General features: G+C 53.6%; 2 protein-coding genes across 7 annotated transcripts in view; one reads left to right on the top strand and one right to left on the bottom strand.

The window, feature by feature from the left end:
- Window positions 1–1,590: 1,590 nt before the first annotated feature.
- SIGMAR1 (sigma non-opioid intracellular receptor 1) lies at window positions 1,591–5,203 on the bottom strand. 2 transcript variants are annotated; one of them, XM_058825800.1, is made up of 4 exons: window positions 4,876–5,203; window positions 3,917–4,117; window positions 3,315–3,407; window positions 1,591–3,037 (listed from the first exon to the last, which is right to left on the bottom strand). In XM_058825800.1, exons 1-4 carry the CDS (start codon window positions 5,186–5,188, stop codon window positions 2,811–2,813), a joined length of 834 nt encoding a protein of 277 aa, XP_058681783.1. In that variant the 5' UTR covers window positions 5,189–5,203; the 3' UTR covers window positions 1,591–2,810. The 2 variants fall into 2 exon arrangements, with proteins under 2 accessions (XP_058681783.1, XP_058681784.1); XM_058825801.1 differs by lacking the exon at window positions 4,876–5,203 and having other exon boundaries at window positions 3,964–4,015.
- The window catches only part of GALT (galactose-1-phosphate uridylyltransferase), a 37,448-nt gene continuing 18,218 nt past the window's right edge, over window positions 5,114–24,343 (top strand). For 3 of the 5 annotated variants that reach the window (XR_009276032.1, XM_058825798.1, XM_058825799.1), the window contains exons 1-11: window positions 5,114–5,232; window positions 5,492–5,661; window positions 5,738–5,813; window positions 5,945–5,993; window positions 6,224–6,353; window positions 6,605–6,661; window positions 6,963–7,085; window positions 7,926–8,058; window positions 8,521–8,604; window positions 8,687–8,841; window positions 8,940–9,033. Coding sequence is in view for 4 of the 5 variants with exons in the window: in XM_058825798.1 (XP_058681781.1) it covers window positions 5,187–5,232; window positions 5,492–5,661; window positions 5,738–5,813; window positions 5,945–5,993; window positions 6,224–6,353; window positions 6,605–6,661; window positions 6,963–7,085; window positions 7,926–8,058; window positions 8,521–8,604; window positions 8,687–8,841; window positions 8,940–9,002 (1,086 nt within the window). In the remaining variant the exon portion in view is untranslated. Of the gene's footprint in view, window positions 5,233–5,491; window positions 5,662–5,737; window positions 5,814–5,944; window positions 5,994–6,223; window positions 6,354–6,604; window positions 6,662–6,962; window positions 7,086–7,925; window positions 8,059–8,520; window positions 8,605–8,686; window positions 8,842–8,939; window positions 9,034–9,546; window positions 9,731–24,343 lie in introns of those variants that run through there. The other 2 variants (XM_058825797.1, XM_058825796.1) reach the window with 2 other exon arrangements.

Raw genomic sequence — 24,343 nt, 5'->3', positions numbered from 1 at the left:
CACGGGAAGAAGAGGCAAAGGCACCAACAGCCTGCAGAACTTGCTGTGTCCAGAACTCATCTCTTCTCTGCTGGTCATTGGAGACACCTGATTAGGAGGTTTCAGCCACCGAAGGGATCCTTTCTGTGACCCTTTAATGAATGCCTGGCACTCAGTACTCCTGCTGGGATGGGGACAACCCCTCCTGCTGCAGCAGAGTTGCCAGGGCTCCTGGGTCTAAGCCCAGCTCCACTCTGCTGGCATTTGCCTGAGCCACCTCATGCTGCATGGTTTCTTTCCATGTCGTGGTTTCTTTCTTCATGCCACCTGAGCTGGGAATGCTGAGGAAGGAACCCCCAGAGCAGCCTTTTGCATGGACAGGGCACCTTTCGCTGGCCCTGCAGCCAGGCTGGGGGGGATCCCCCACCCAGGATGGAGTTATTGACATGGGTGCTACAGAAAACACTGCTGAGATTGTTCACACTAATGTTATTTAGCAGCAATATTTCCGTAATAAAAGAAATCAATGGGCAAGAGAAAAGACCTGTCCAGAGCTTTGATTTTCTTATTTTAATGGCATACTTATTTACTCCCACCAGCGTGCCCATCGGATTTTCATTACGCGGCCTTCGCTGTAAGTGGAGCGGTATTGATACGAGCTGCTGAGTTAGCGCCTTGCCGTGCAGGCCAGCTCAGGCGGGATTGCTCATGTTCCCCAACAGGGCTCTGCCAAACCCCAGGGAACAGGCCTGGTGCGGGGCCAGGGAGGCCTGGTAGCCCACAGGAACACACGTATGTGCACACACACACCCACACAAACACACACAAACACAGCCTGCCTGCCCCTGAGCACGCAGCGGTGCACACCTGCTGCCACGTGCACTGCAGGCTGTGCACACGCACAGGTGTGACACGCTTGTGTCACTTGCATGGGCACACACACACAGAGGAACAAAACTCTTCTGATTATACCCATGCACATGTCCTACGCACACGTGCCCCAGCATTCACACACCTGCAGTTGCTCTGTATGGACAGATACCTGACTGTTCTACCCATTTATAAATGTGTAGCAGCTCCACCTGTCATACCCACACCCACCTGAAAACTGTTCTACCTAAATGCACACACGACCTATGAACACACACACACACACACACACACACACACACACACACACACACACACACACGTGTCTGACAGCACGTGTACGCACCTGCATGTGTGTGCAAACCTCTCAAAACCACCTATGCGTGGGTCCAACCATCCTTGGGGGGCCACAGACTCAGCACTGCCACTGTCCCTCAAAAGGATGGAGCCCCCTGAGCTCCAAGACTGCCCATGGAAGCAGGGACCTGGCACCAGCCCAGGCTTTGGTCATCAGTGACTGCAGTGGCGAGAGGAGTAACAGCACCATCTTCTGCCAATCCCCGGCAGCTCAGACAGAGCCGATCCTGTCCAGCTCCGTACCCCAGCTGCCAGGACTTTGAGTGGGATGATACCAGCTTCCCTGGGGACACACAGATGTCAGCAGGACTGCTGCTGAGGCTGGAGCTGGCCTTCACCATGGCAGGGCTCAGCACGCCCCAGAGACTCTTCCAGAGACCCAAGTATGTGGGATGAACAACTTTATTATTGGTATCTCTTTTCAGGTAGCAAATTGAGAACTAGCCCGTGTGCAGGGCTGCTGGTCAGCAGAACAGGGACAGTCTGGGGAGCAGGAGGATCAACATGCTACAGGCCAGGGTGGCCAGGGACACACTCGTGTGTTTGGCAGCAGAATGGAGGTGAAAGCCCTCCACCAAGCAGTGAGCTCACACGGGTCTGACCACAGGGGTGCAAGCAGGGTGCACAGCTGGGTTTGGTTGGAGGATTACAGCACTCTCCTGGCAGCCGGGATCCCATGCCGGGAGCCGAGCAGAGTGGCTGTCCCCAAGGGGTCTCACAGCTGGGGGAAGCATTTTGAGGGATGAGATCCCATCCTGAGCTAGTACAGACATTTGGGCACTCGAGGACACTACGTGCATAGCCAAGAGGCCACGCAGAACGGGGTCTCCATTAAGGCGACAGACGGTGGGTTTCCCCCTTGGGGGGCACTGCTGGGAGAGGACTTTGGGGAAGTGGCCCTCTTCCAGCCCCAGCCATCCCCGAGGGCAGATGACACACAGGGGAGCAGGGGGCCCGCCAGCACAGAAGCTGGGCATCCCCTCACTGCCAGGGCATCTCAGCGCTGATCCTGCCCTGTGCCAGCGTGACAATGTGTGCTGCCAACCCACATCAGCAGGGATGGAGCCACAGGAGATGCTGCCAGCTGGACACAGCACTTTGCGCTGCCCGCAGTCCTGGCAGGCTGCCAGAGACATGGGGGACTTAGCGGCCGACCTCTGCAATGGGTGCTCTGGTCTGGTCTACCCTGTGCACCCTGCCCCAAGGGCAGCATAATTCCCCTGATGTCTCAGGAGCGGAGTAAATCTTTTGGGCCTGGGGACAGCCAGCTCCACCTTCTCTCCCGCTGCATGCTGAGGGCACACAGGGATGTTTGTACACTGCAAGGCCACTCCAGCCCTGAGGGATGGAAAAGCAGGACGTGACTCTGATAGAAAGGAGGGACAGGCAGGTAGTAAAGAGAACTGACGTTCTGTGTTGCTGTGACTGCCGAGATCCCTCAGTCCTGGCACCCTGTTGGCCTGTGGGGAAAGGACAGAACAATTTGGGGAAGGCACAGGGGATCTCCTGCTGCCTCTGCTAGAACCTGGGCTTGGGGAGGAAGAGAAAACTGCTGGGAGGAAAGGAGCCAACTGGGTTCAGCAGGGTGCCCTGGTGAGACGGGCTCAGCACCCAAAGGTGCTGAAGAAGGCATTTGCTTCCAGGAGCAGGCCCTTTGCGTAGACACGCAGGGTGTAGAAGAGGGTGACGAAGTCCTGAGTGCTGAAGAGGGTGTCAGCCAGGGCGAAGGCGAGTGTGGAGGGGATGAAGCCCCGGCCATACTCCACCATCCAGGTGCCTGCACTCCACTGCACTGACGTGGCCTCTCCTGCCTGGTGCACGATGGTGTCCCCTGCCAAAACACACAACCAGCACGGCTCCCAGCGGCTGCCCCACATCACACCCAAATGGGAGACACGGGATCAAGGCCTTTCAAGCCCATACCAGCCTTGCTCCCTCTTCTCTTACTGCCACCCACTGAGATGCTGGGATGTGCCACTGGGAACCCAAACTGCTCTATTTTGAGCTCTTGGCTTCCGTCAGCTCAAAGGAAGGGCCTCTACTACAGCAAGTGGCTGTGCCCCAAAGACATGGATGCAGCCCACAGGTCACCATACTGCTGCATTTACCTGGATAGTAGATCTCACTTCTGGTGGTCCCCTCCTTCCATTGCCGGAATGTCCCCGAGATGACAGTGTCTGAAATATCTGCCCAGTAGCGACCTGTGGGAGGACAGACAACACAGGCTCAGTGTCTGCCTGCCAAGGACAGCATAGGAGCCCAGGCCTGAACTGTGAGCAGCGTGGTCAGGATGGCAGCCCCAGTGTCTCAATATACCAAGAAGTGCCAACAGCTCTGGTACCCCCATTGTCTGTGCAAAGAGCCATATACCACCAGCCAGAGCTGCTGGGTGTCTTTAAGCCCTGTCATTTCCAACTTGTTTGGCATTTTCTCCCTCCTGAAGCACTGGGAGATGAGAAGTCTGCCATTGCCTGCCAGCTGGATGCGGAGAATCCTGGCCACACAGCATGTCACGCACAGGGACCTGCAGATGCTGTAGGACAACATGGGGGCTGGTCCCCCTTGCAAGGGAATGTTTGGCCAGCATCATTCACCCCATACAAGTAGTGAAGCAGTGGGCTCCCTGTGCTGGGTACACCATGGAGTGAAAGAGTGGAGTACAAACAGCTGAGAGAACTCCCCTGCCCAGCAGCCCAGTCCCCCTGCTTACCTGAGTGTCCCCCAGTGTCAACAGCTGTCCCAAAGAGCAGCACGTACTCGGTGAGCGAGGCATGGAGCAGGCACATGGAGCCCATCCACCCGCCTGCATTCACAAACACCCACTGCAGGTCCTCGTCTGGCAGGATGTGGCCTGGGTGCTTCTTTCGTAGCTCCACAATGATCTTGGAGAAAGCCAGCTCATGGTCCAGCCCTGCAGCACCCAGGGGCACTTTAAGTCCCTGGCACAGAAAAAGCCCAGCCGACCACAGCCCCCCACCCCCGAATCCCCTGCACCGCCACAGGGTCTCAGCACATCCTTGGAGAGGTCTGGCTAGGGAAGATATCTCCTCTCTCCAGCCCTCCAGCTCCTGTTGACCCAGCTCCACCACCTCCCTGGATGGAGATGGAGGATAAGCAGGACCAAGTGCTCCAGTCCTACTGCCCATCCCAGGTGCTGGGCAATATGGGAGACCCAAGCAAGGTGACAGTGCCCCTGTGCCGGTGACATGCTCCCCCGACCAAACTCCCTGTGTCCTAAGGGGACAGCCCTCTTCTGAAGCCCCAGGCCTGACCCACCTGGGGCTTCAGCTCCAACCAGGTTGGATGATGCCGCTGCCCTGGTCCCCATCCCTCCTTTGCTCCGGAGTCCCATCTTCCACCCCGCTTCCCCCGCGTTCCCTGTTGCTGTTCCCCAGTGCCGATCCCCTCCCTGTCCCATTCTTGCTTCCCAGGCCCAGCTCCCTGCCCCCGGCCCCCATGATCCCCCCATGATCCCGGCCTCCCTGTACCGGACCCTCCTCGCTCCTTCGTCCCTGCTACGGCTCCCCCCTCCAGCCCAGGCCGCCGGACCCCGTCCCGTCCCATGCTCCTCTCTTCATCCCCAACCCCTTGCCCATCCCCATCCCCACCGCCATCCCTCCTCGGCCCCGCTCCCCGCCGCCCCTCCGCGTCCCCACGGGCGGCGCGTACCCGCGTGGTGCCGGGCGAGCTGTGCGATCTCGGCGGAGGTGAACTCGTAGCGCTTGGCCGCCAGCCACCCGCGCAGCCCCTGCAGCACCAGCGCCAGCGCGCCCAGCGCCAGCCCGACCCGCAGCGCCCGCCGCCCCCACGCCGCGCCCATCCCGCGCTCCACCGCCCCCGGCACCGGGAGCGGGACCCGGGCCGGGACCGCCCCCGCCGCGGCCACGCCACGCAGGGCCCGGGCGGCTGCGCCGGCGCGCCGGGGCGGGGCGGGAGGCTGGAAGGGGCCGATCCCGCCGGGTTTCCGGGACTGGGGCGGCATGGAGCCATCGCTGGCGGAGGGGGGCGGCCGCTTCCGTACCAGCGGTACGGATGGGGCTGCCTTCCTCCGTCCTTCCCTTCAGACCCCCGGCGGAGCTCAGCGCGACCCCGGGAAGCGCGAGCTGCGGGGACCTTCCCTGCCCAGAGCAGCGGGGCTACCGGACTGGGACAGGGAGGAAGGGGTGAAGCTGAGGGAGGGCGTGCAGACCGTCCTGCTTGTCCCTTGAGGGGGCGCGGCTGGGCTGCGGTCCCCCCTTGGCGGCGCGGCCTGCGCCTGACGCCCCGCTGCTCTCCCGGCCCGCAGAGCACCAGCACGTTCGGTACAACCCGCTGCGGGACGACTGGGTGCTGGTGTCGGCCCACCGGGTGAAGCGCCCTTGGCAGGGTCAGCTTGAGAAGCCACCCCCAGAGGATGTGCCCCGCTGGGACCCCAAGAACCCCCTCTGTCCCGGGGCCACCCGGGCCAACGGCGAGGTACCACCAGGGACACAGCGACTCGGGCTCCCCCTGCCACCCCCTCCTGCCTTCATACCATCTCTCAACCCGGCAGGTGAACCCAAAGTACGAAGGTACTTTCGTCTTTCCAAATGACTTCCCTGCACTGCAGCCTGATGCTCCAGAACCTGGTAACTTTGGGGAGTGGAGCAGGCTGCTGGGTACCCCCTGACTTGGGTCCTGGGGCTGCTTCAGGGTGGCTTGGAGAGGCTTAGGCTCTGCCTCAGCACTTTCTTCCTGCTCACTCTCTGTCCTTCCCCAGATGACAGTGATCACCCCTTGTTTCGAGCTGCCCCAGCCCGGGGTGTGTGGTAAGTACCTACATGGCTCCAGCGGGTTTGGGACACAATTTGTCAAGAACCTGTGGAATGGTGCTGGACTGGGCCTGCTCCCCTCATGCAGTGCCTATTCTGTACACACCTGCTCAGTTTTGGGATCATTCTGGAGGTTTTGGCCCTGTCCCTTGTCCCACTGCACCCAGCAAAGCTGAGACGGTCTCTGGAGACACCTGCAATCGCAGCTATGCATGTTTCCTCCACAGCAAGGTGATGTGTTTCCACCCCTGGTCAGACCTGACGCTGCCTCTCATGTCCCTGCCAGAGATCCGGGCTGTCGTCGATGCATGGGCAGAGCTGGCGACTGAACTGGGTGCTTCCTACCCCTGGGTGCAGGTGTGGGGCTGGTGGGAGCTGCTTTTTTGTGGGTGAAGGTGGGAGGGTGGCACTGGGTACTGTAGCAGTACTTGGGGTTGGGAGCTTCCTAGTTGTGAGTGGATCTCCTGCTTCATGCCCTTTGAGCCTTGGTGCCCTGCTGAACCTTTCCATGTGGGTTGTTTCCCTGCTGTGCTGGGAACACCGTGACAGCCTGCAGCGGGGGCCCTGTGGCTGGGACCTGCTCGCTGCACCTCTTCCTCTTCTCCTAGATCTTTGAGAACAAGGGAGCGATGATGGGCTGCTCCAACCCACACCCCCACTGCCAGGTGAGGCTGTCCCACCTGTGACCTGGCTAAACTACAAGTCCCTTTGGTAACCCTACAACAAACCCCGAGGGCAGGTGTGAATGGCAATCGCCATAACCTGGTCCCAAAGCTTTTTTACAATGAGGGTACCCCCTGTGCCTGTCCCGTCACCTTCCCTCTGGGGACTGTCCCTTGTGGCTGCCACATGCCAGACCCTCCACCTGGTGGCAGCAGGGACCTTCAGATGGGAAGCGTGACTAGGAATACCCCTGCAAGTGAGGGGTACAGGCACCGCAGTCCTGTGCCCCAATGTCCCTCCCAGGTGTGGGCCAGCAGCTTCCTCCCGAACGAGGCGCGCCTGGAGGACCGGACCCAGCGCCAGCACCTGAGCCAGCATGGCGTGCCCATGCTGCTGGAGTATGCTGAGCAGGAGGCTCGCCGAAAGGTGACGGCATGGATGTTGTCTGTATCCTCTCCCTGGGAGCTGTTTGTGTGCTGGGGTGGGCTCTCCAACCCCCAGGAGCTCGGCACTAGGAGTGCCCTGGGACTGTGTATGTCCCCATCAGGCGCTGCATGTAACACCCCCCTGCAGTGCTACAGGCTGGAGACACGGTCGCTGGACAGCGGCCAGGCAGAAAGGAATGCGGGGGCGCTGGTTGACAGCTAACTGAACATGAGCCAGGAGTGTGCCCAGGTGGCCAAGAAGGCCAGTGGTATCTTGGCCTGTATCAGGAATTGTGTGGCCAGCAGGACCAGGGAAGTCATTCTTCCCCTGTACTTGGCACTGGGGAGGCTCCACCTTAAATACTGTGTCCAGTTCTGGGTCACTTTAGGAAGTATATTGAGATACTCAGATTCCTCTGGACAGAAGCAGCAAGGCTGGTGAAAGATCTGGAACACAAGCTCTATGAAGAAGAGCTGGGGGTGTTTAACCTGGAAAAAAGGAGGCTTAGGGGAGACCTTATCAATCTCTACAGCTCCCTGAAAGGAGGTTTTAGTCAGCAGGGGGTCAGTCTCTTCTGACAGGCAGCCAGTGGCAGGACAAGACAACACAGTCTTAAGCTGTGCCAGGGGTAGTTTAGGTTAGACATTAGGAAAAAAATTTGTCACTGAAAGAGTGATTGGGCACTGGAATGGACTGCCCAGGGAGGTGGTGGAGTCAAAAAGACTGAGTGTGGCACTCAGGGCCATGGTTTAGTTGATAAGGTGGTAGGTCATAGGTTGGACTGTATGATCTCAGAAGTCTTTACCAAACTAGCTGGTTCTGTGATTCTGTGCCCTGCAGGAGCGGCTGGTGGTGGAGAATGCAGACTGGCTGGTTGTGGTGCCATACTGGGCTACCTGGCCCTACCAGACCCTGCTGCTGCCCCGCCGCCACGTCTGTCGCCTCCAGGACCTCAGTGACAGTGAGAAGGACAGTGAGTAGCTCTGAGCTTTATTGTACCCCATCCCATGTCCTTTGGGCTTGGCCTTTGTTAGGAGGCAGCTGTGCTGGTGCTTGAGGGCTTATGTCCTTGGGGTGGGGGCTGCCAAGCTTAGCTGAAGAGGAGAATGGCAGCTCTGTTTTGTTAGGATAAGAACTAGTTGTTTGGGCACAGCCAGCACTGCTGGTGGGACTCGTGTCCTTTTGGAATGATGAAGCACATGGTGCTCCCTGCTTTGGTGGGGGGCTTCTCCTGCTGCACTGCTGGGGCTCCCTGTGTGAGTGGGGAGGGGTGGGAATTACCAAGTGCATCCCTCCTGCTCGTCACTGGTGTCCACCCAGGGAGGCCTGCTGTGAGTGACCCCACTGCATGGGCTCAGTGTCTCCCTGCACAGGAGCCCAGGTCTGGCAAGCTGCTGGCCAGCTCTGGGTGTGAATCCCTGTTGCTTTTCTGCAGGCCTGGCCTCCATCATGCAGAGGCTGCTCATCAAGTACGACAACCTCTTTGAAGTCTCCTTCCCCTACTCCATGGGCTGGCACGGTGAGTGGTGTGGCTCCACAATCCTCTCGTCCATGTCCCCATCCCCCTGCTGCAGCTCATGCGGTGCCTCTACCCCCTGCAGGAGCCCCCACAGGCCCCTACCTGGAGGAGGAGTGCAGGCACTGGCAGCTCCATGCCCACTACTATCCCCCACTGCTGCGCTCCGCCACCGTCCGCAAATTCATGGTGGGATACGAGATGCTGGCACAGGCACAGAGAGACCTCACCCCAGAGCAGGTGAGTGCAGCTCAGGGGGATTGGGGGAGCCAGGGGGCTGTGTGCCAGGCCTGTCCCTAGGACCAGCCCCTGGCTGTCCCTTGTGCTGTGCCCTGCAGGCAGCTGAGCGCCTGAGGAGCCTCCCTGAGGTACACTACAAGAAGAGGACCGAGGAGGTGTGATGGGGAGCAGCACAACATCCAGGCCTCGGATGTGAGTGTGGGGGGGCTTCTTACTGCTTTCTACCACTACCTGAAAGGAGGTCATAGCCAAGTGGGGCTTGGTCTTTTCTCCCAGATAACTAATGATAGGACAAGAGGGTACAGCCTGAAGTTGTGCTAGTGGAGGTTTAGATTGAATGTTGGAAAATATTTCTGCACCGTTGGGTTGATCAGACATTGGAACAGGCTGCCCATGGAAGTGGTGGAATCACTGTCCCTGGAAGTATTCAAAAAAATGTGTAAATATGGCATTTAGGGACAAGGTTTAGTGGGGGGTTGACAGTGCTGTGCTAACAGTGGAGGTTTAAGATTGCATCATTTGGTGTGCTCAGTAAGGCCAGGAGTCAGCTGGGAGTGGTGAGAACCAAGGCCTGGGAATTCATGATAGCTGTGACCCCTCTGAGCTCCCAGTTTGTCCTGAACCTTGTCATGGCTTGGCTGGTTTTTGGGACTGGTTTTGCCTGTTTGGGGACTCAGGGCCTAACCCTGGGACATTCTTGTGTAGGTGGTGTTCCTTGTCTCTTTCACCATCCCAGGCACTGTCTTCTGCCCCAATGGCATGCTCCTACCACCACTAAAGGGCTTACCCTCCTTACCAGTCCAGTCTCACTGGTGGGACTAGGAGTTCTTCTGCCCCTGGAGGGGCGCAACCCCCCTGGACAATAAAACCTGGAAGCAAAGTGCCTCTACCTGTGCTCTCGTGGTGCTCAGCCCTAGGTGGGAGGTATGGGGTCTCTGGTGAAGATCCCCAGCTGCTGGTGGGGGGTAACACGGGGCTCAGGGGATGTACTGGCAGCCCAATACCTGTTGCTGCTATCCCTGCCTCTGCGCTGCCTCCTCTTTCTCCCTGGGGGGAGCTCTGAGTCCGTCTCTGAGTGCTGCAGGCTTGTGGAGGAGTGAGAAACAGAGGAGGAATGGAGGCTCCCAAGCTTCCATTCCTTACCCCAAGGCTTAGCCAGCTCCTGGGAGAGGGCAGAGCCCTGTCAGACTTACTGCACAGAGGCTGCTGGCTGCTCAGCCCTGGAGCTGTTCATCTTCTCTGGCTGGGATTGCTGGGCAGGAGCCCTCGTGTTGCCTGCTACAGGTACAGGGGCTTCTGGAATGCAGCCAGGGGCTGGTTCATCACTCACCTGGGGGCTGCCAGCTCTCCTTGTGGTGCTGCTCCCACCTTCACTGTGACCACCCATGGGGTGGGATGGTGGCAGCCTGGACCCTGGGCCGAGCTGAGGGATGTTCTATTCACGTCTGTCTGTGCTGTCCTCCCTTTCCTTCCAGGAAAGCCCTGGGACTCTGCAGGGGTAGCTGATGGACAGTGCTGCCACCACAGCTGATGTGGGGACATGCAAAGCACTGTGCACCCTCACTTCTTCACAGATAGTTGTTATTTGTCACTAATGAGCCATTCTCACAATTCTGTAATGAGACATTCTCCGTGTCAGGCCTGTGAGTGTGCTGCTGGGGGCTAGAAATACCTTGCAAGGTATTTCTCCTACCTCCAACCTCCAAGGCAACAGCCGTGTTCCCTGTGCCCCATCCATGTGTCGTTCCCCCATCTATCCATGGACATCTACCCATGTATCCATGGACTGGGACAGATGGAAGGACCTCCTGGCCTGTGATGCTGGATGCCCTCCTACATGCTGGTCCTATCTTTCTGCCTGATTGCCTCATCCCATAGCCCACAAGGTGCCCTCACCTGACTTCAGCGCTCCCCAGCTGCTCCAGGGCTGTGGGGAGGAGATGGTGGCTGACCCTTGAGCCTGGAGCCGTCATTGTACACAGCATCTCTCACCAGGGCATCGGGGCTGCCCAGCTGGGAATCCCACCTCTTGCAAAACTGACTTCTGCCCTCCTGGGACAAGCAGAGTCCCTTTGGTCTCTGCCACCATCCCGATCGCGAGCCCTTTCCATTGCAAACAAGCGCCTCCGCTCCAACTTCCCTGCTTATTCTCCAGGGTCCTGGGAAAGCGGCAACAAATTGACTTTAAGTGTGGCAATCCGGCTCGGGGTAATTAGCGGCTGAACCGGTTGTAACGAAGCTAGTCATCTCCCTGCACGCGCAGTTAGCTCTGATTTAATGGCCCGGCGGTCCCAGCCCGGGCTGCCGCGCCTCGGCCCGCCGCCGTAAATGAAACTCGCAGTTAAGTCAAGCGGTATTAAACTTTACAGTCGCCGTCTTTAAAAACGGGACTCTCTCCAATAAATCAGGGCAAGTGGGATTGTAAATATCGAGGCAGGATCCATATTGCTTAATTAAACAGCGCCTAATGAACAGCCTGTTTGTTGTGCTGTGATTTAGGATGGAGGCTGGGGAAGCAGTGCGTGCTGAGGAGGGCTGGTGCCCGTGCCAGGGTGCCCTCTGCTGCAGGTACCACCTGCTCAAGTTTATCTGCTTAAAAAACTCAGAGATGGCCTGAGAATTAGTTTTTTGTTTTGTTTTTTTGATTGAAATGCCCCCCTGAAATCTGAAATAGGGTGAAAGCAGCAGTTAGAGGAGGAAGAGGAGGTGGTTCACATAGTGTGAGAGCTTGACCCTGGTTATGCTGAGGTCCCCACTTCCTCACAACAGATCCAGCCTGCTATTGCCCTCATACTATTTAGCTTATGCATGGGGGTGTGAAAGGCTGGAAGGGAGCAAGAGCCTTTCCCATGTCACAGGGAGACATAAGGGTGGTGCAAATGGAGCTGCTGGGAATGGAATGGCATTGCAATCCATAGGAACCGTTGTTGTGCTGTAAAGCCTAAAGTCTTCTATATTTTGGTAGTTGCAGTCCAGTTGTAATTAAAACGTGATTTACTGCAAGGTGAATAAAAAAGTCTGGCTGGTGAGGGATGAGGGAGTGGAGGGCCTGCGAGGTACCCAGCTGTTGTTCTTGACCTGGGAGCATCAAAGGGGAACTGAGGCCCATTGTGATTCCCCATAAGGATGTTCCTTGATGCTATTTCATTTCTCCAGGGGAGCTGTTAGAAATCCTTGGAGAAGTATTTCTGTGACTGGGTCATCCTTGTCCTGAGTCTCCATCTCCCAGCATGAGGGCAGAAACGTCCTCTGCAATTGCTGCCCTGAGCTGTTCTGGGAGAATGAACAGGGCAGGTGGTGGGGAGAGTGAGAGGAACTCGAGCATGGAATTAATGAATTAAAATCCACTGAGGTCCCATAGAGGTGTTTGCACCTTCTGTGGTGCATTAATTAATTAATTAATTAATGGGTCTGTGAGGGATTAGGAGAGGGACAGAATGCTGCTGCACAGGGCTGGCACAAGCTGTGCTCTTCAGGGAGCAAGGGATACACCCAGTGGGGGATCCAGAGATGCTTGAGAGGGTGTGGCCAGGAATTTATTTTCATTTCTGTCCCATTTTCTGATGCCACTGAAAGAAATGGTCAATCTGCCAAGGGATGTGACTTCCCCAAATCTCCTGGAGCTTTTTCTTTACTGAAATGAGCCAATGTCCTTGCCTGGGTTGTACCAGTGACTGTGTCCATCATTGTGCCTGCCCTGCATGTTTGGGAGACCCAGAGCACCCCCAGCTCTGACACTGACTTCTTCTGTGGCCATGGGTGAGCCCTGGGATGCCAGTCTGGTGGACAGAGACCATTTGGCACAAGCACTTCATGGCTGAGGACAACTGCTGGAGACAGGTTCATCACCTTTAGTTGAGTGTCCATGTCCTTGGCAGCTGCCAGGACATGGCAGAGCTGCAGAAAAGCTGCAGATCCTGAGTCCTCCATCCTGCCCACCCCTTCTCCTCTGCCTTCCAGTGCAGGTGAGACAATAAAATATTGAGCAAAGGAAGTTAATCTGTGACCAGTGTGTTTTAATCTGAAAGAAAAGTTACGAGTTGTGGCCTGCTGGCTCTTGCTGCAGTTTTACTGTCCTTCCTGATACCAGGTTAATGGCTGTCATTTCATTCCAGTTTTACTATTGGATTTGCCCTTATTGTTGAGTTTCTCCTTGTCTGCTGCTGCCTGTGACTGAGTAGAGTTTTTGACAATGGAATAAGGAAGAAATTAGTAAATTTTTAGGGAGGAAGAGAGGAAGGATGAAAGGAAGAAATGGAGGAAAGGAGAGAGAAAGGAAGGAGAGGAGGGTGGGAAACAGGGAGGGAGAGAAGGCTAAATCCCTTCCATTTCTATTTAAAAGACATCATCAGGAACTTACCATGAAAACAGTAATTTTAAGCAGATGCTAAACTCTCTGGTGCCCTGAAGCAGGTGGGCTTCATGCAGTGGGAAGAATTTGTGTGCCAGGAGAATGTAAATCAAAACCCAGACCCCTTTTAGATCATGTCTTAGGTGGCTATGCAAGAGCAGCTGGGGCAAAGAGAACCCACGTTGTGCATCTTCCCTGGGTTTGGCAGCTTCCTTGACAGGAGTTCAGACTAGCAGGAAACAATTTTGGAGGTGTCTTGCCCATGTTTCAGACAGCTAGTGTGTTTTCCTCTGCTGATGGTCACTGAGTCCTTCCTGCAAGGCATTTTCAGGTTCCTTGGGGACCATGAGTAGTAGTAGGATGACTGCTGGTCCCAGGTGGACACAGTTGGATGTCTGGATGCTGCCTAGCAAGCTCTGCATGGACTTCAGGCTGGCAGCCCCAAGGGTGGAATTTAGTTGGTTAATCATCTAATAATACAGGTAATTAAATACCATCACATTACAACATCCATGTGGTCAGCATGCACTGGCACCCCAGATTTCCTGTATGCCTGGGGTTGGGGAGGTACCTTGGGGCTTCAGCTCTTGGCAGTGAAGACCTGTCATTGCTTGTGGTTTGAGCCTTTCCCATCCTGGGACTTCATCCCAGAGTCAGCAGCCTCTGTTTAGAGCAAGGGAAACAACAGGAGCATCCAGATTCCAGCTGGATTCAACCCAAACAAAACTATCTGGGGGTGGAGGGGAGCAGGTGGGGGTGGGAGAGCAGGGGACTGGTCTGGGAAAAGGGCAGCCAGAGGGAAGGTAATCTTTGACTACAAAAGGGGGTTATCCACCAGCTGTGCAGATGCTGGGAGAAGGCTGGAGCCCTTGCAGCATCCAGGATCTGGCATGGCTGAGATTGGGCACCCTGGCACATCCCTGGTGCTGGAGCCAGCTGTGAAAGCTCACAGACATCTGCCTGCCCCGTGGGGCAGGATCCCCCTTCATTCTGATGTTCCAGAGAAGAAATCTGTACATATTTGCTAATTATCATGTGTGATGCTGAGAAGTCTGCTACAAAGCCCCAGGGGCAGTGAGACATTGCAATGCCAGGATGGATCAGAGGTGGAAAATCATCCCCTGGGATGTGCCTGGGCATGAGGTGACTCCTGCCAGAAGCAGAGCCCTTGGGAGAGAGGAGGAAGCGGAGAGATACTAATTAAATGCTAATAAATGAGTAATTAGTAGATCTCCAGCCTGCTTGGTGCCCCTGGGGCTCCCTTGCCCAGCTCCAAGCCAAACCACCTGCTTCAGTGTACCTAAGGTGGTTTGAGCCCCACAGGATATGGCTGGAGCAGGGATAAACCAGCTGCTGCTCTCCACGCACAGTGACAGGCTCAACCACAACAAAATATCCTCATAAATTGCCCTCATGAAGCAAAACTCAACAAATAAAAGCCAAAAGTGCATTTGCAGCCTGTTTGCTTTTAGTGTTTAATCCCTCACTTATTTTCCCTGCATTTGTCTCTATATCAGGGCAGCTCCTCCACTCCCTCATGGCTTCATGCTTGGGCAGGGAGCCAGGACTCCAGGGCTGCCTGTGCTGTCCCTGTGGGAAAGGCAGTGCCCCCTTTTTGTGCCTCAGTTTCCCCATGGCTCAAACAGGATCAGTTGCACAGAGGCCAGGCCTCACTGCCTGACCAGGCAGTGGGAGGCCCTGTGACAGCCTCTGGGCTTTTATAAGATCCTTGGGACACCCTCAGTGTGACACCCTTGCAGCTCCTCTGGCTTGGATGGTGCTGTCCCATATTGAAGACGGGTCTTGGAAGATATGAGAAAAAAGGTTTCCCAGCCCTGGGACTGGCTGCTGCCCCAAACAAATGCTGTGCAACAAACCCCTGGCTTAGCACACCCAAACTGCAGGCTTAATATTTAATTCATACAAAAAAAAAATAAAAATAAAAATCTAGTTTCATTTTTAAAAGCAAATTTTTAATTCTCACACAGGCAAGAAACAGAGTGAGAGTGAAGCCAGGATGGGTCCCCAAGATGCCAGCATGCTTTTTAACCCTTCCCATCCTGCTTTCAAATTCCTCTTGGGATCAGAGATGCTCAAAAAGCATCTGTCTGGTTCCAGCTGCTTCCAATGTGCTTCAGTAACAGCAGGACCCTGCTCCATCACAGCCCGTCAGGTCACCTCAGAAGTATCAGATCCATTGGCACAGGAAAAAAGGAATGACCCCCAGCCTCTGCTGGGGTGTAAAATTCCCTCCGCCCTGGAAAGGACTAGCCAACACATCAGGAACTTGGAATGATTATGATAAAACCTGTGGGACACCAAGGGCATCACTATGATTTGTGCTGTCTAAATGTTAATCAGAATAATAATGCCTATTGAGACAGCTGTTTTAAAAGGCTGTGATGTCGGAGTAAAAATTCCAATAAAACTCTATTAGCCCTTCCTCGTTACACTAATGGTGCCTGCTGCTAAAAGCCCCCTGCTATAGACACCCGTATTAATGGGCTTATTACAGGAAATAAAATCTGAGGCTGAACATTACAGTGAAGCCTGATTAATTCAGCAAGGTAATCTTTTTTTTCTTCCCCCTCCTCTCTGCCTGTTCTTTTTCTTCCCCTCTTTATTTAATGAATGTACTTCTTGAACTGCCAACTTTTGAGCTTTTCATGGAGTTTGGGGATGATTTTAAACTGATCTCGTTCACAAAAAGATGAATCTTTGAGCCAGCTCCTGGTGCAAATGGGGGGGAAGGCTTCTCAGATATCTCCATCAAACCAGGCAAGAGGAAAAGCAGCCAGGCTAGGAGTGAAGAGGTTAGAGATGGGGGAACAATGGATATCCCAGGGATATCCACCTGGAGTAGTGGCTTGTGAGCCAGAACAGCCCACTGTTTGTCACCAGGTGGGTGCATGTGACATTGGCCAAGGTGAAGCTGCTGGGGGCAAGCAGCATCTGCCCTCAGCTGCCCCTTCTCATCCCTTCTTGTCCTGACTCATCTTCTTTTGCTGTCACCTCTGTCCCTGCAGGAAGGTTTGCCTGGGTCTCCTGTTTGCAGGTGCCATCCCAAAGCCACTGTGGTATCACCCGGTGAGGCTGGCACCCTGGGCTCATGCTGAGAGGCAGAAACACTCTGACAGGCACACCACTATTCATACAGGCTATAAATAACTCCCATAAAAATCCTCTTCTTAGCCTTTTGTGTTCAGCCAAACCCTGCCAATGGGAAAGGAGACGGCATCTATTTTATGGGCGGCTGGAAGCCGGCTTTGCATTTTTCTGGCTCACGTAATCCCACAGGTACCCTCGTTTCTTTTCTTTTTTAACAGACTTTTGATTCACATTCCTCCCAGCCAAGTTTAATTATGGCCTTGGCTCCTGGTGCCAGGGAGGGGAAGGGAAGAGGGCAGCTCTGCTAGCCGGTGCAAGGACAGGGGACATGGGGCAACGAGAGAGGGAAAGGGGAGAACAGGAGGGAAGGAGGAAAGTGAGAAGGAGGGAAAGAAAGAAGGAGAAGACAGGCTGTAAAGAAGGAAGGAAGAGGAAGAGGCAAAGGAAAAAAAGGAAGGAGAGTGGAGCCCAGGTGTGCACCCATCCTGGGAAGCCCAGAAAGGTATCCACATCCCAGACTGGGTAATGACTGCATTTACTGATTTTCTAATTAACCACAGCAAGAAGCTGTGAACACTGAGCTTTTGGAGTAGTCTGGACATACTGGGTGGTGGTATCAAAGTCTGGAATTCATTGATTCAAATTCCACGCGGGTATGTTGCAGTCATACATGGGGCCAACATGCTACAGGCAGTTAATGATTTAATTATATTGTAGGGAAGTTGAATTGCACTGGAAAGAGGAAGATGGTGGGATTGTAGAGCCTGCCAAGCAATCCTCAGGGGTCTGCAGGTGGGACTGAAGTTGAGGTTTCCCTCTGGGGATCTGTGGCCTCCTTACCTTGGGAAATATAGTGGTCTTGGATTGGGGATGGCTGCAGATTTTTTTCCCTACCCTGCCTGTGCCCACCATGCTGTCAAGGTGAACACCCCATTAACAGCAGGGGTCTCTTCTGCCCTATGCAATAACACGGCCAATGCTCCCTTACTTACATGTCCACCCTAAAACCAGAATGCCTTCCTTGTCATTAGTCCCTCAGATCCTGCTGGATAGGTTCTTGCTGTGATCTCTTCACCACCACACCCTTATCAGTGCCATCTGGCAGTGAAGGTGAGGATCAGCATGGGAAGCCATGTGATGAGGGAGAGCACTCTGGGGAGTGAGAAGAGGGCACAAAAGCATCCCAACAGAAGGGGGAAAAAAAAAAGATGAAGAAATCAATTTAGTTACAATAAAGCCTCTTACTGTATTAACAGCTAATCCACAAATACACAAACACACAGAGGGAGTCCTTGGAATAAAGGCATTTAATTAAGCTATTTGCTTGAAGCTGGCTCTGAAAGGTCAGACACTATGGAGGAGCAGGCACAGTGGGAACCTCGTGGGAGATGCTTGCCAGGACCACTGGTGGCCTTCCCCCTTAGGTCAAGGCCATGGAGCAGTGCTGTCCCCTCCATGGAGACACGGCCCACTCTCCAGCCCCATCTGGATCTTTGTGGACTTCCCTTTGCTGGTGGGGTAGAACATCTCCTGGCCCCCCCATGGATGCTGAGGAGCTGACTTTTCATGATGTTTCCCATCCAGCTGGGGTGTGAACTGTTGGCATCACAGGGCCATTTGCTTTTTCCTCCTCTCCTTTTCCTTGAAGGGAGGGGGCCGCAGTCAGGGGGGTTATAACTCTTCTCTCCTTTCATTTGATCTGCCAGAGGGCTCAGCAGGGGGAAGACCCTGTCTCGGCAGGCTGCCCATGAGATAAAAGGCAGAGAGGGCCAAGCCAAGACATTTTTTCCACTGTTCCCCCCACCCCTTCGCCCCTTCCTCCATCCCCCTGGTTTTCTTGGCAAAGGACGAAACAGGGAAATGAGCGTACTCCTTTCAAAGCCCTTCTTCTTTCAATATTGAACCGGGCCTGGATTCCCTTCTGAATGCCTGATTGCTGGCATTCCCGCTCCCCATGCAGCCTAAACTGTAACAGCTGAGGGCTGGGGATGCTGTCGGGGGACTGCAGGCACGTGTGGGGAGTCTGTAAGGGAAACACCAACCCCTGCTTCCCATTCCAGCGTTGGGGCTGTGCTGGCTGCCACAGGCACCTGGCCCCTTGGGGACCCTCAGCCCCACTGGCACTTTTTGCCCCTGAAGCTCTGCTGCTCTGACATGTCACGAGGTGTGGGGTCCCTGCTCCTGGCAAGCTCATAGGTTGTAAGATGTTTGGCTGTGTCACTGTGTCCTGCAAAGCCTGTGCTAGCATGGGTCATGGGAGCCAGCTCCACTGTACTGGGATTCTTGTTAAGGCTTGGGAATCCTGTCCCGCCCCAAACTGGGATGAAAGCCACACCAGGGAACCTGGCAGAATTCAGCACAACTCCCACTTGCTGCATTGGACTCAGTGAAGTGTTTAATTTTAACTTTTTCCAGAGGTTTTCTTTTGATTTCACCCTTTTCTATTTGATTTTTTTTTTTTTTAAAGAAGATAACGATCTTGCATTTCCAAATGAAATCATTTGGCACCTGGGTGGGGTGAGGGAGAAAAGACTTATTTTTCATTTAAAGCTGTTGAAACTGGATAGCTAAAATGTTGCATGTCTTTTCTTTTTTTTTTTTTTTTCCCCAGAAGGTTTTTGGAAAGAAAAATTTGTTTGAAGTGACCTTTTCTTAGGAAGTGTTTTGATGAACTGGCATTTTCTGGATGAAAAAGCATTTCTGCCCACAATGCCTGGCCCTTCTCAAAAGAAAGGACAGGAGCAGAGGGGCCGTGTGAGCTGCAGAGGGACAGGGCTTGGTTTTGGGATTTCTCCAGTGCTCTGGGGAGGATGCTTGGAGTGGTGTGGCAAATTTGGTGCCAGAACCTGGGGATAATGACCAAGGTGGTGGGAGCAGCCCTGGTGTGTAGGCTCTCTGGGGCTGCTGGTGAGGAGAATCCAGTGCTGCAAGGCAGCAGTGAAGGGGAGGTTAGATGGGACAGGCCGAAACTCCAGCACAGCACTCCCCAATTCCTTCTTACCAACCTTTTAGCATCTTTGATGTTTTTATCATGCTCTGTGTAACTTCCCAAGGAAGAGGTCAGCCCACTGGTGGGGCCTTAGTGTAAGCCTTTAATTAGCAACCACTTCTGGTTATGCTTGAGGGCCTTCAAGTCAGGAGGATTTGGATTTGTGAAGGCACAGTAGGGGTGGAGATCTGCTGGGTGTGATCCACAGTTCTGTTCCTGGGAGAGTCTCCCATTGGCACGTTCCCCAGCTCCTGGCAGTAGAATTCAAAGGGGCTGGAGAAACACAGTGTGCCCCTTCTCTGGCAGGATCCTGCCTTACATCCAGGGCTGCAAAAAGCTTTTCAGCTCCAGCAGCCCAAGGCCTGAGCTGGACATCCCATGGGGCAGCACCCAGATACTCTGCAGAGCTGCTGCCCCTGACCAGGGACCCACATGGTCAGTGCAGCCCACACCGTCTCCACTCCCAGGAGGGTTACCTCTTCTCTCCTGCATCCCATGTGAGATGGAGTGGGAGTTGGGGATGCTCCAGGAGACACTCTCTTGGAGGTTGTTCCCCTTCTTTAATCCCCTTTGACTGTCCTCATTTGCTGCTTTCCTGCACATCTCGTGTGGCATGTCGATTTGCTGTCGCTCTGGTTTATTAATCAGAGTGTCAGGCAGGGGCAGATCAAATGGCTTACAAGAGCCTAAGTACGTTACAGCAACGCTATTATCTCTCTCCACTAAAATTTGTAATCTCCATGAAAAATTAGAGCAAGCTGCTCTGACAAGCCCCATTCTCCATATGCCCCACGAGCAGGACCCTAATTATTTTACCTTTCTTTAACTCTTTATTAATCCCATCCTCCACTAGCTGCCTGTTATTTTGCTTGGGATTCGTGCATTAACAAAAGAGATTGGCTTCACACATGCTTTTAAACCCCTAGTGCTCTCAGACTGCCAGTGTGAGACTGCTCTACTTGCAATGAAATACCTGCCAGAGAGGTAGGCAGCTGCTTTTGTGGGGTCCCTAATGGTTTTTGGGGTGACCTTGCCTGGCAGGGTGGCAGGGTCTGAGGAGCCTTCCCGAGGTACCCAGCAGGTGGTGGTGATGTATAAGTAGTTCCTCACAGCCTTTTCTTATCGGAGGATTTTAATGTTTTATTCAGCTTCAGGTTGATGTTATCCATCTCTCGGGTTTGCAGTGGGGGATCACCATATCATGAGACTTCCTTTTCATATTTTCCAGGCTGGACACAGGGAGGGTTTGGTCTTGCTCCCCTTTTTGTGCTCTCCAGACTGCCATGTCCAGACTTTCATATGGATGGAAAACAAGCAGAACCTCTTATCACTCCTGCAAGTCTAGTTTTCCACTCTTTGACTGCATTTAATACCTTTTATTTCACATCTTTCAGCACTTTACAATAGGACCAAACCACTATAATATCTGTAACAACTCTGGTTTTGAAGGGATGGTGTCTGGAGGGAGAGAAATTATCAACCTGGGACAGGGATGATGCTGTGGGCGTACCTGGGCAGAGAGAAACATGGGTGGACTGGGAAGCTGGGGTGCTCTTGTCCGTTCTCTGGGGGTGAGAAGCAGTGCTGTGGTTGTCACCCAGTCCCGTCCAGGTGGCTGTTGGGACAGCTGTTGTCCTGTGGGGAAGGCACTGGGACAGATCCTGGAAAAACTCACTAGTTCTCCCAAGAGCTGCAGCCAAGCTGAACCAGAGGAACATGCTGGGGCTGGAAGTGGAGAAATCAGGAATGTGCCTACCAAAATCTTTGGCCAAGGTGTCCAGAGGAGGGGTAGAGGGGAGCTGAGGGCAAGCAGATTGAGGTTGTGTTGGGCTAGAGCCTGTCTGGATGTTGGTGAAGGGCTGGGACTTCAAGGGCTGGGTCCAGCTTGGCACTGCTGGGTTTGCAGCCCCTTTTCATCCCAGGGATGCTCAGTCTCCCAGCTGCATCCCATGGGCATCAGTACAGAGCAGCCAAGGGGCACAGTGCTCCATCTACTACCCTTCAGCATGGAAATACCCATAGGTACCGAGGGAATTTTTAATTCTAGGAGCCACCTACTTCCCTAGAGAGGCCAGAGGTGTTCTCAGATTCTCCATTCTGAATGACTGACCCCAATGCCACTGCTTTGCGTGGGAAGTAAGTGGTTCCTCTTTGCTTTTTACTGTCTGCTACGTTTAAGTCCAGGTGTTTAACTCTGATCTTGGATCGATTTAAACTTATCCATTTTTTCTATGACAAGGGCCTCTGAGATGATGAAAAATTGACATGGTGTAATAGCAGAGAAATGTCTTTGGATCTGCAGCCAATCTCTCTTGCAGTGTAGAAATGAAGCCCTCCAAACACTACAGAATATCTGAGCAAATTCAATAGTTTCTCATTTTTATATAGGTATATATATATATATATATATATATATGTATGTATGTACATGTGCATAGCTCCATAATACTCATATTAATATTCTCCACCCATTTCATTGCAGCATCTGGCCCTCAGAAATGCAGCTCCTAATGCCGTGGGCTAATGGGGTATGTTTTTATTTGTCCTTGTTATAAAATAGGTACCTCCGTATTAACTTTGCAGGACATTATATTGATGTAGGGCAGTAAACTTTATGGCAGATTTCACAACCCTGTTAAGTGCATCATCTTAGGCTGTAATATCTATCTGGGAAGACAAGTGAAACCCTTGCCAGCAATACATACCTGGGAAGGTGGTGTGAAGCTGGGGGAGGAGAGGAGAGGAGAGGAGAAGTGGTGCTGGTACCTGCAGGATCCTGGAGTGTGCAGGAGGCTCTCCAGATCCCAGGGAAAGGGGTTTGCTCGCTGTTCTTTGGCTGCTCACAAGGTCTCTGTGAGCAGTGTCGGTGCCAGCAGTGATTGCATCCCTCGGGGTTCTGGCTGGCTGCTCCAGAGGCTGTTTGCTCTCCCGTCCCTCCACCTTTCACATCCCCAGTAAATCTGACGCTATGCACACTGTGGCCGCTGGTCACAGATAACTGCTTAGCTTAAATCCTCCTTGAATTCCCTTGGCTTATCTGCTAAATGGGATCTCAGTTATAAATAGAGTCCTGCAGACATGAAGGTCTATTTGGGCAGGGGCTTGTTTGGCAAGGAGTTTTACACAAGTTGGAGCAAATTGCTGGGGAAAAGCAGAGAGATAATAACAAGGAAAATTATATTAAACTGGCTTCTCTGCTTCCTCCTTATCCCTTAGCTGTTAGCAACTCACCAGGAGAGTACAGCTCTCAAGCAGACAAGGCATCATGGGTCTCCACAACTCCAGTCCAGCAATTGCAGCTGTGAAATGCTGTCTCAAAGCCAGGAAAAGGAGAGAAAGTAGTCCTCATGTGTGCCCCCATGTCTGCCCTCAGAGAGGGATGGGTCTGTGCAGGGTGAAGATGAGCCCCATGGCCATTGAGGCACAGAAGTTGCAGGGATGCTGGCCCTCCTCCCCCAGCTCTTGGTGGCTGGCTGCCATCACTGTCAGCTAATTAGGATGCTGATAATTATTAGTGTTTCATGATTTAATTTTCTCCTCATTACAGTCTCTGCCTCAGCCTTACTGGCGCTGAGCAGATCTCTACAAAAGGCCGTAGAAGGTGGTGGGGGTGATCCACACCCTTGCAGGACGCTAGTGAAACCATATCAGATGCAAGCTGTGCCTGGGTGGGGCCAGGTCAAAACCCCATAGCTTTGGGACACAGTGAAGACCAGGCTGGGCAGTGGGTTAGCAAGGCTGGGCCTGCAAAAAGTCGGAAGAATCCTAATTCTTCTGAAAGTCTCTGGGGGATGAGTTCAGCACCTGCAAAAGACCACCATCTGGGGCCGTGGGAGGGGGGCTGTGTGCAGGAGAAAATCTTTGTTGGTGTGTGTATCAAAAATTGCACGGCAACTCAGAGTGTTACGGGTGAAAAACAGCCAACAAATTAATTTATGTGGGTTAGCACAGGATAAACGTTGTGTGGGGAAATCAATCGGCTGGACAGGCTGGTTGGTCAGTGTCTGGTGGTGATGGGAGCCTCCATCAAAGGGTTCTTGCTGTTGTGTCCTCAGCTGGGCCAGGAAAATCTGCCAAACTTTATCTTGCTCCGTTCTTGCAGCTTAGCCAGGCATGATCCTACCTGAGCCCCCAGAGCATGCATAATTCAGTACCACTGACACCTCAAGTACATGAGGAACATCTCCTAAATCCCTTAACTGCATACAAAGGACAATTCTACAGACCATTCCTACTGATGCCCTGCAAACTTCTTGTCTCTACACAGGGAGGTCACTGCTGCGGCAGGGATGCTTTAAGACTTTCCTGCCAGGGTGGAGATCATCCCTTTCGAATACACAGATAGGGCAAGACCGTCTGAAATTCCCACCTGGAAGGCTCCTGTAAGAATTAGTCAGATACTTAATTGTGAAGCTGCCTTGAGGGTGTTTGCAGCCAACATGAATTTTCAGGACTTTTTCCATCCTTTTGCTTGCAAAGCCTTTTAATTTCTTTCCCTTGTCTGGTGACCAAACCCCATCAGGGAAGAGTCAGGTTTTCCTGAGTCTTGGGGTGCTGCAGGGAAAGGACATTTGAGCAGACATTGCTGGCTGGAATTCAGCACCAAGACCCTTCCCTGTGCGCAATCCCGGTTGCCAAATGAGCTTTGGCTTGGGCCAAATTTTCCACAAGGACAGAGGTGGGTAGGAGAGGGACCTGGTGGTAGGGAACCTTGGAATAACCTCTGTCCAGGTCTGTGCAAGCCCAGATTGATGCCAGCACTGCCTGGCACTGGGCTTGAACCAGGAGCGTGGTGTGGTACAAATGGGGAACGAGAAAAGCAGCTTGACAGAGGGCAATTTGGGTAAAGCGGCATCAGGAGTGTCAAAATAGATTTGTTTCCAATATAGAAAACACCTCCCCAGGGAGCATGAGGGAGACTTAGGAGTTGTTAGTTTTGGATGCGAGGCAGTGAATTTGATCTGCGAACAAAGGGGAACTGGCAAAGCTGACAGCTTTTGCTCTGATTGCTTTGCTTCCTCTGCGCCGGGCTATGTATTTTTTTTTTTTTTTTT

Source organism: Poecile atricapillus, chromosome Z (genome assembly GCF_030490865.1).
Source record: "Poecile atricapillus isolate bPoeAtr1 chromosome Z, bPoeAtr1.hap1, whole genome shotgun sequence".
Lineage (NCBI taxonomy): Eukaryota > Metazoa > Chordata > Aves > Passeriformes > Paridae > Poecile > Poecile atricapillus.
The sequence above is the reverse complement of the archived record's forward strand: the minus strand, read 5'-3'. Positions and strand labels throughout refer to the sequence as shown.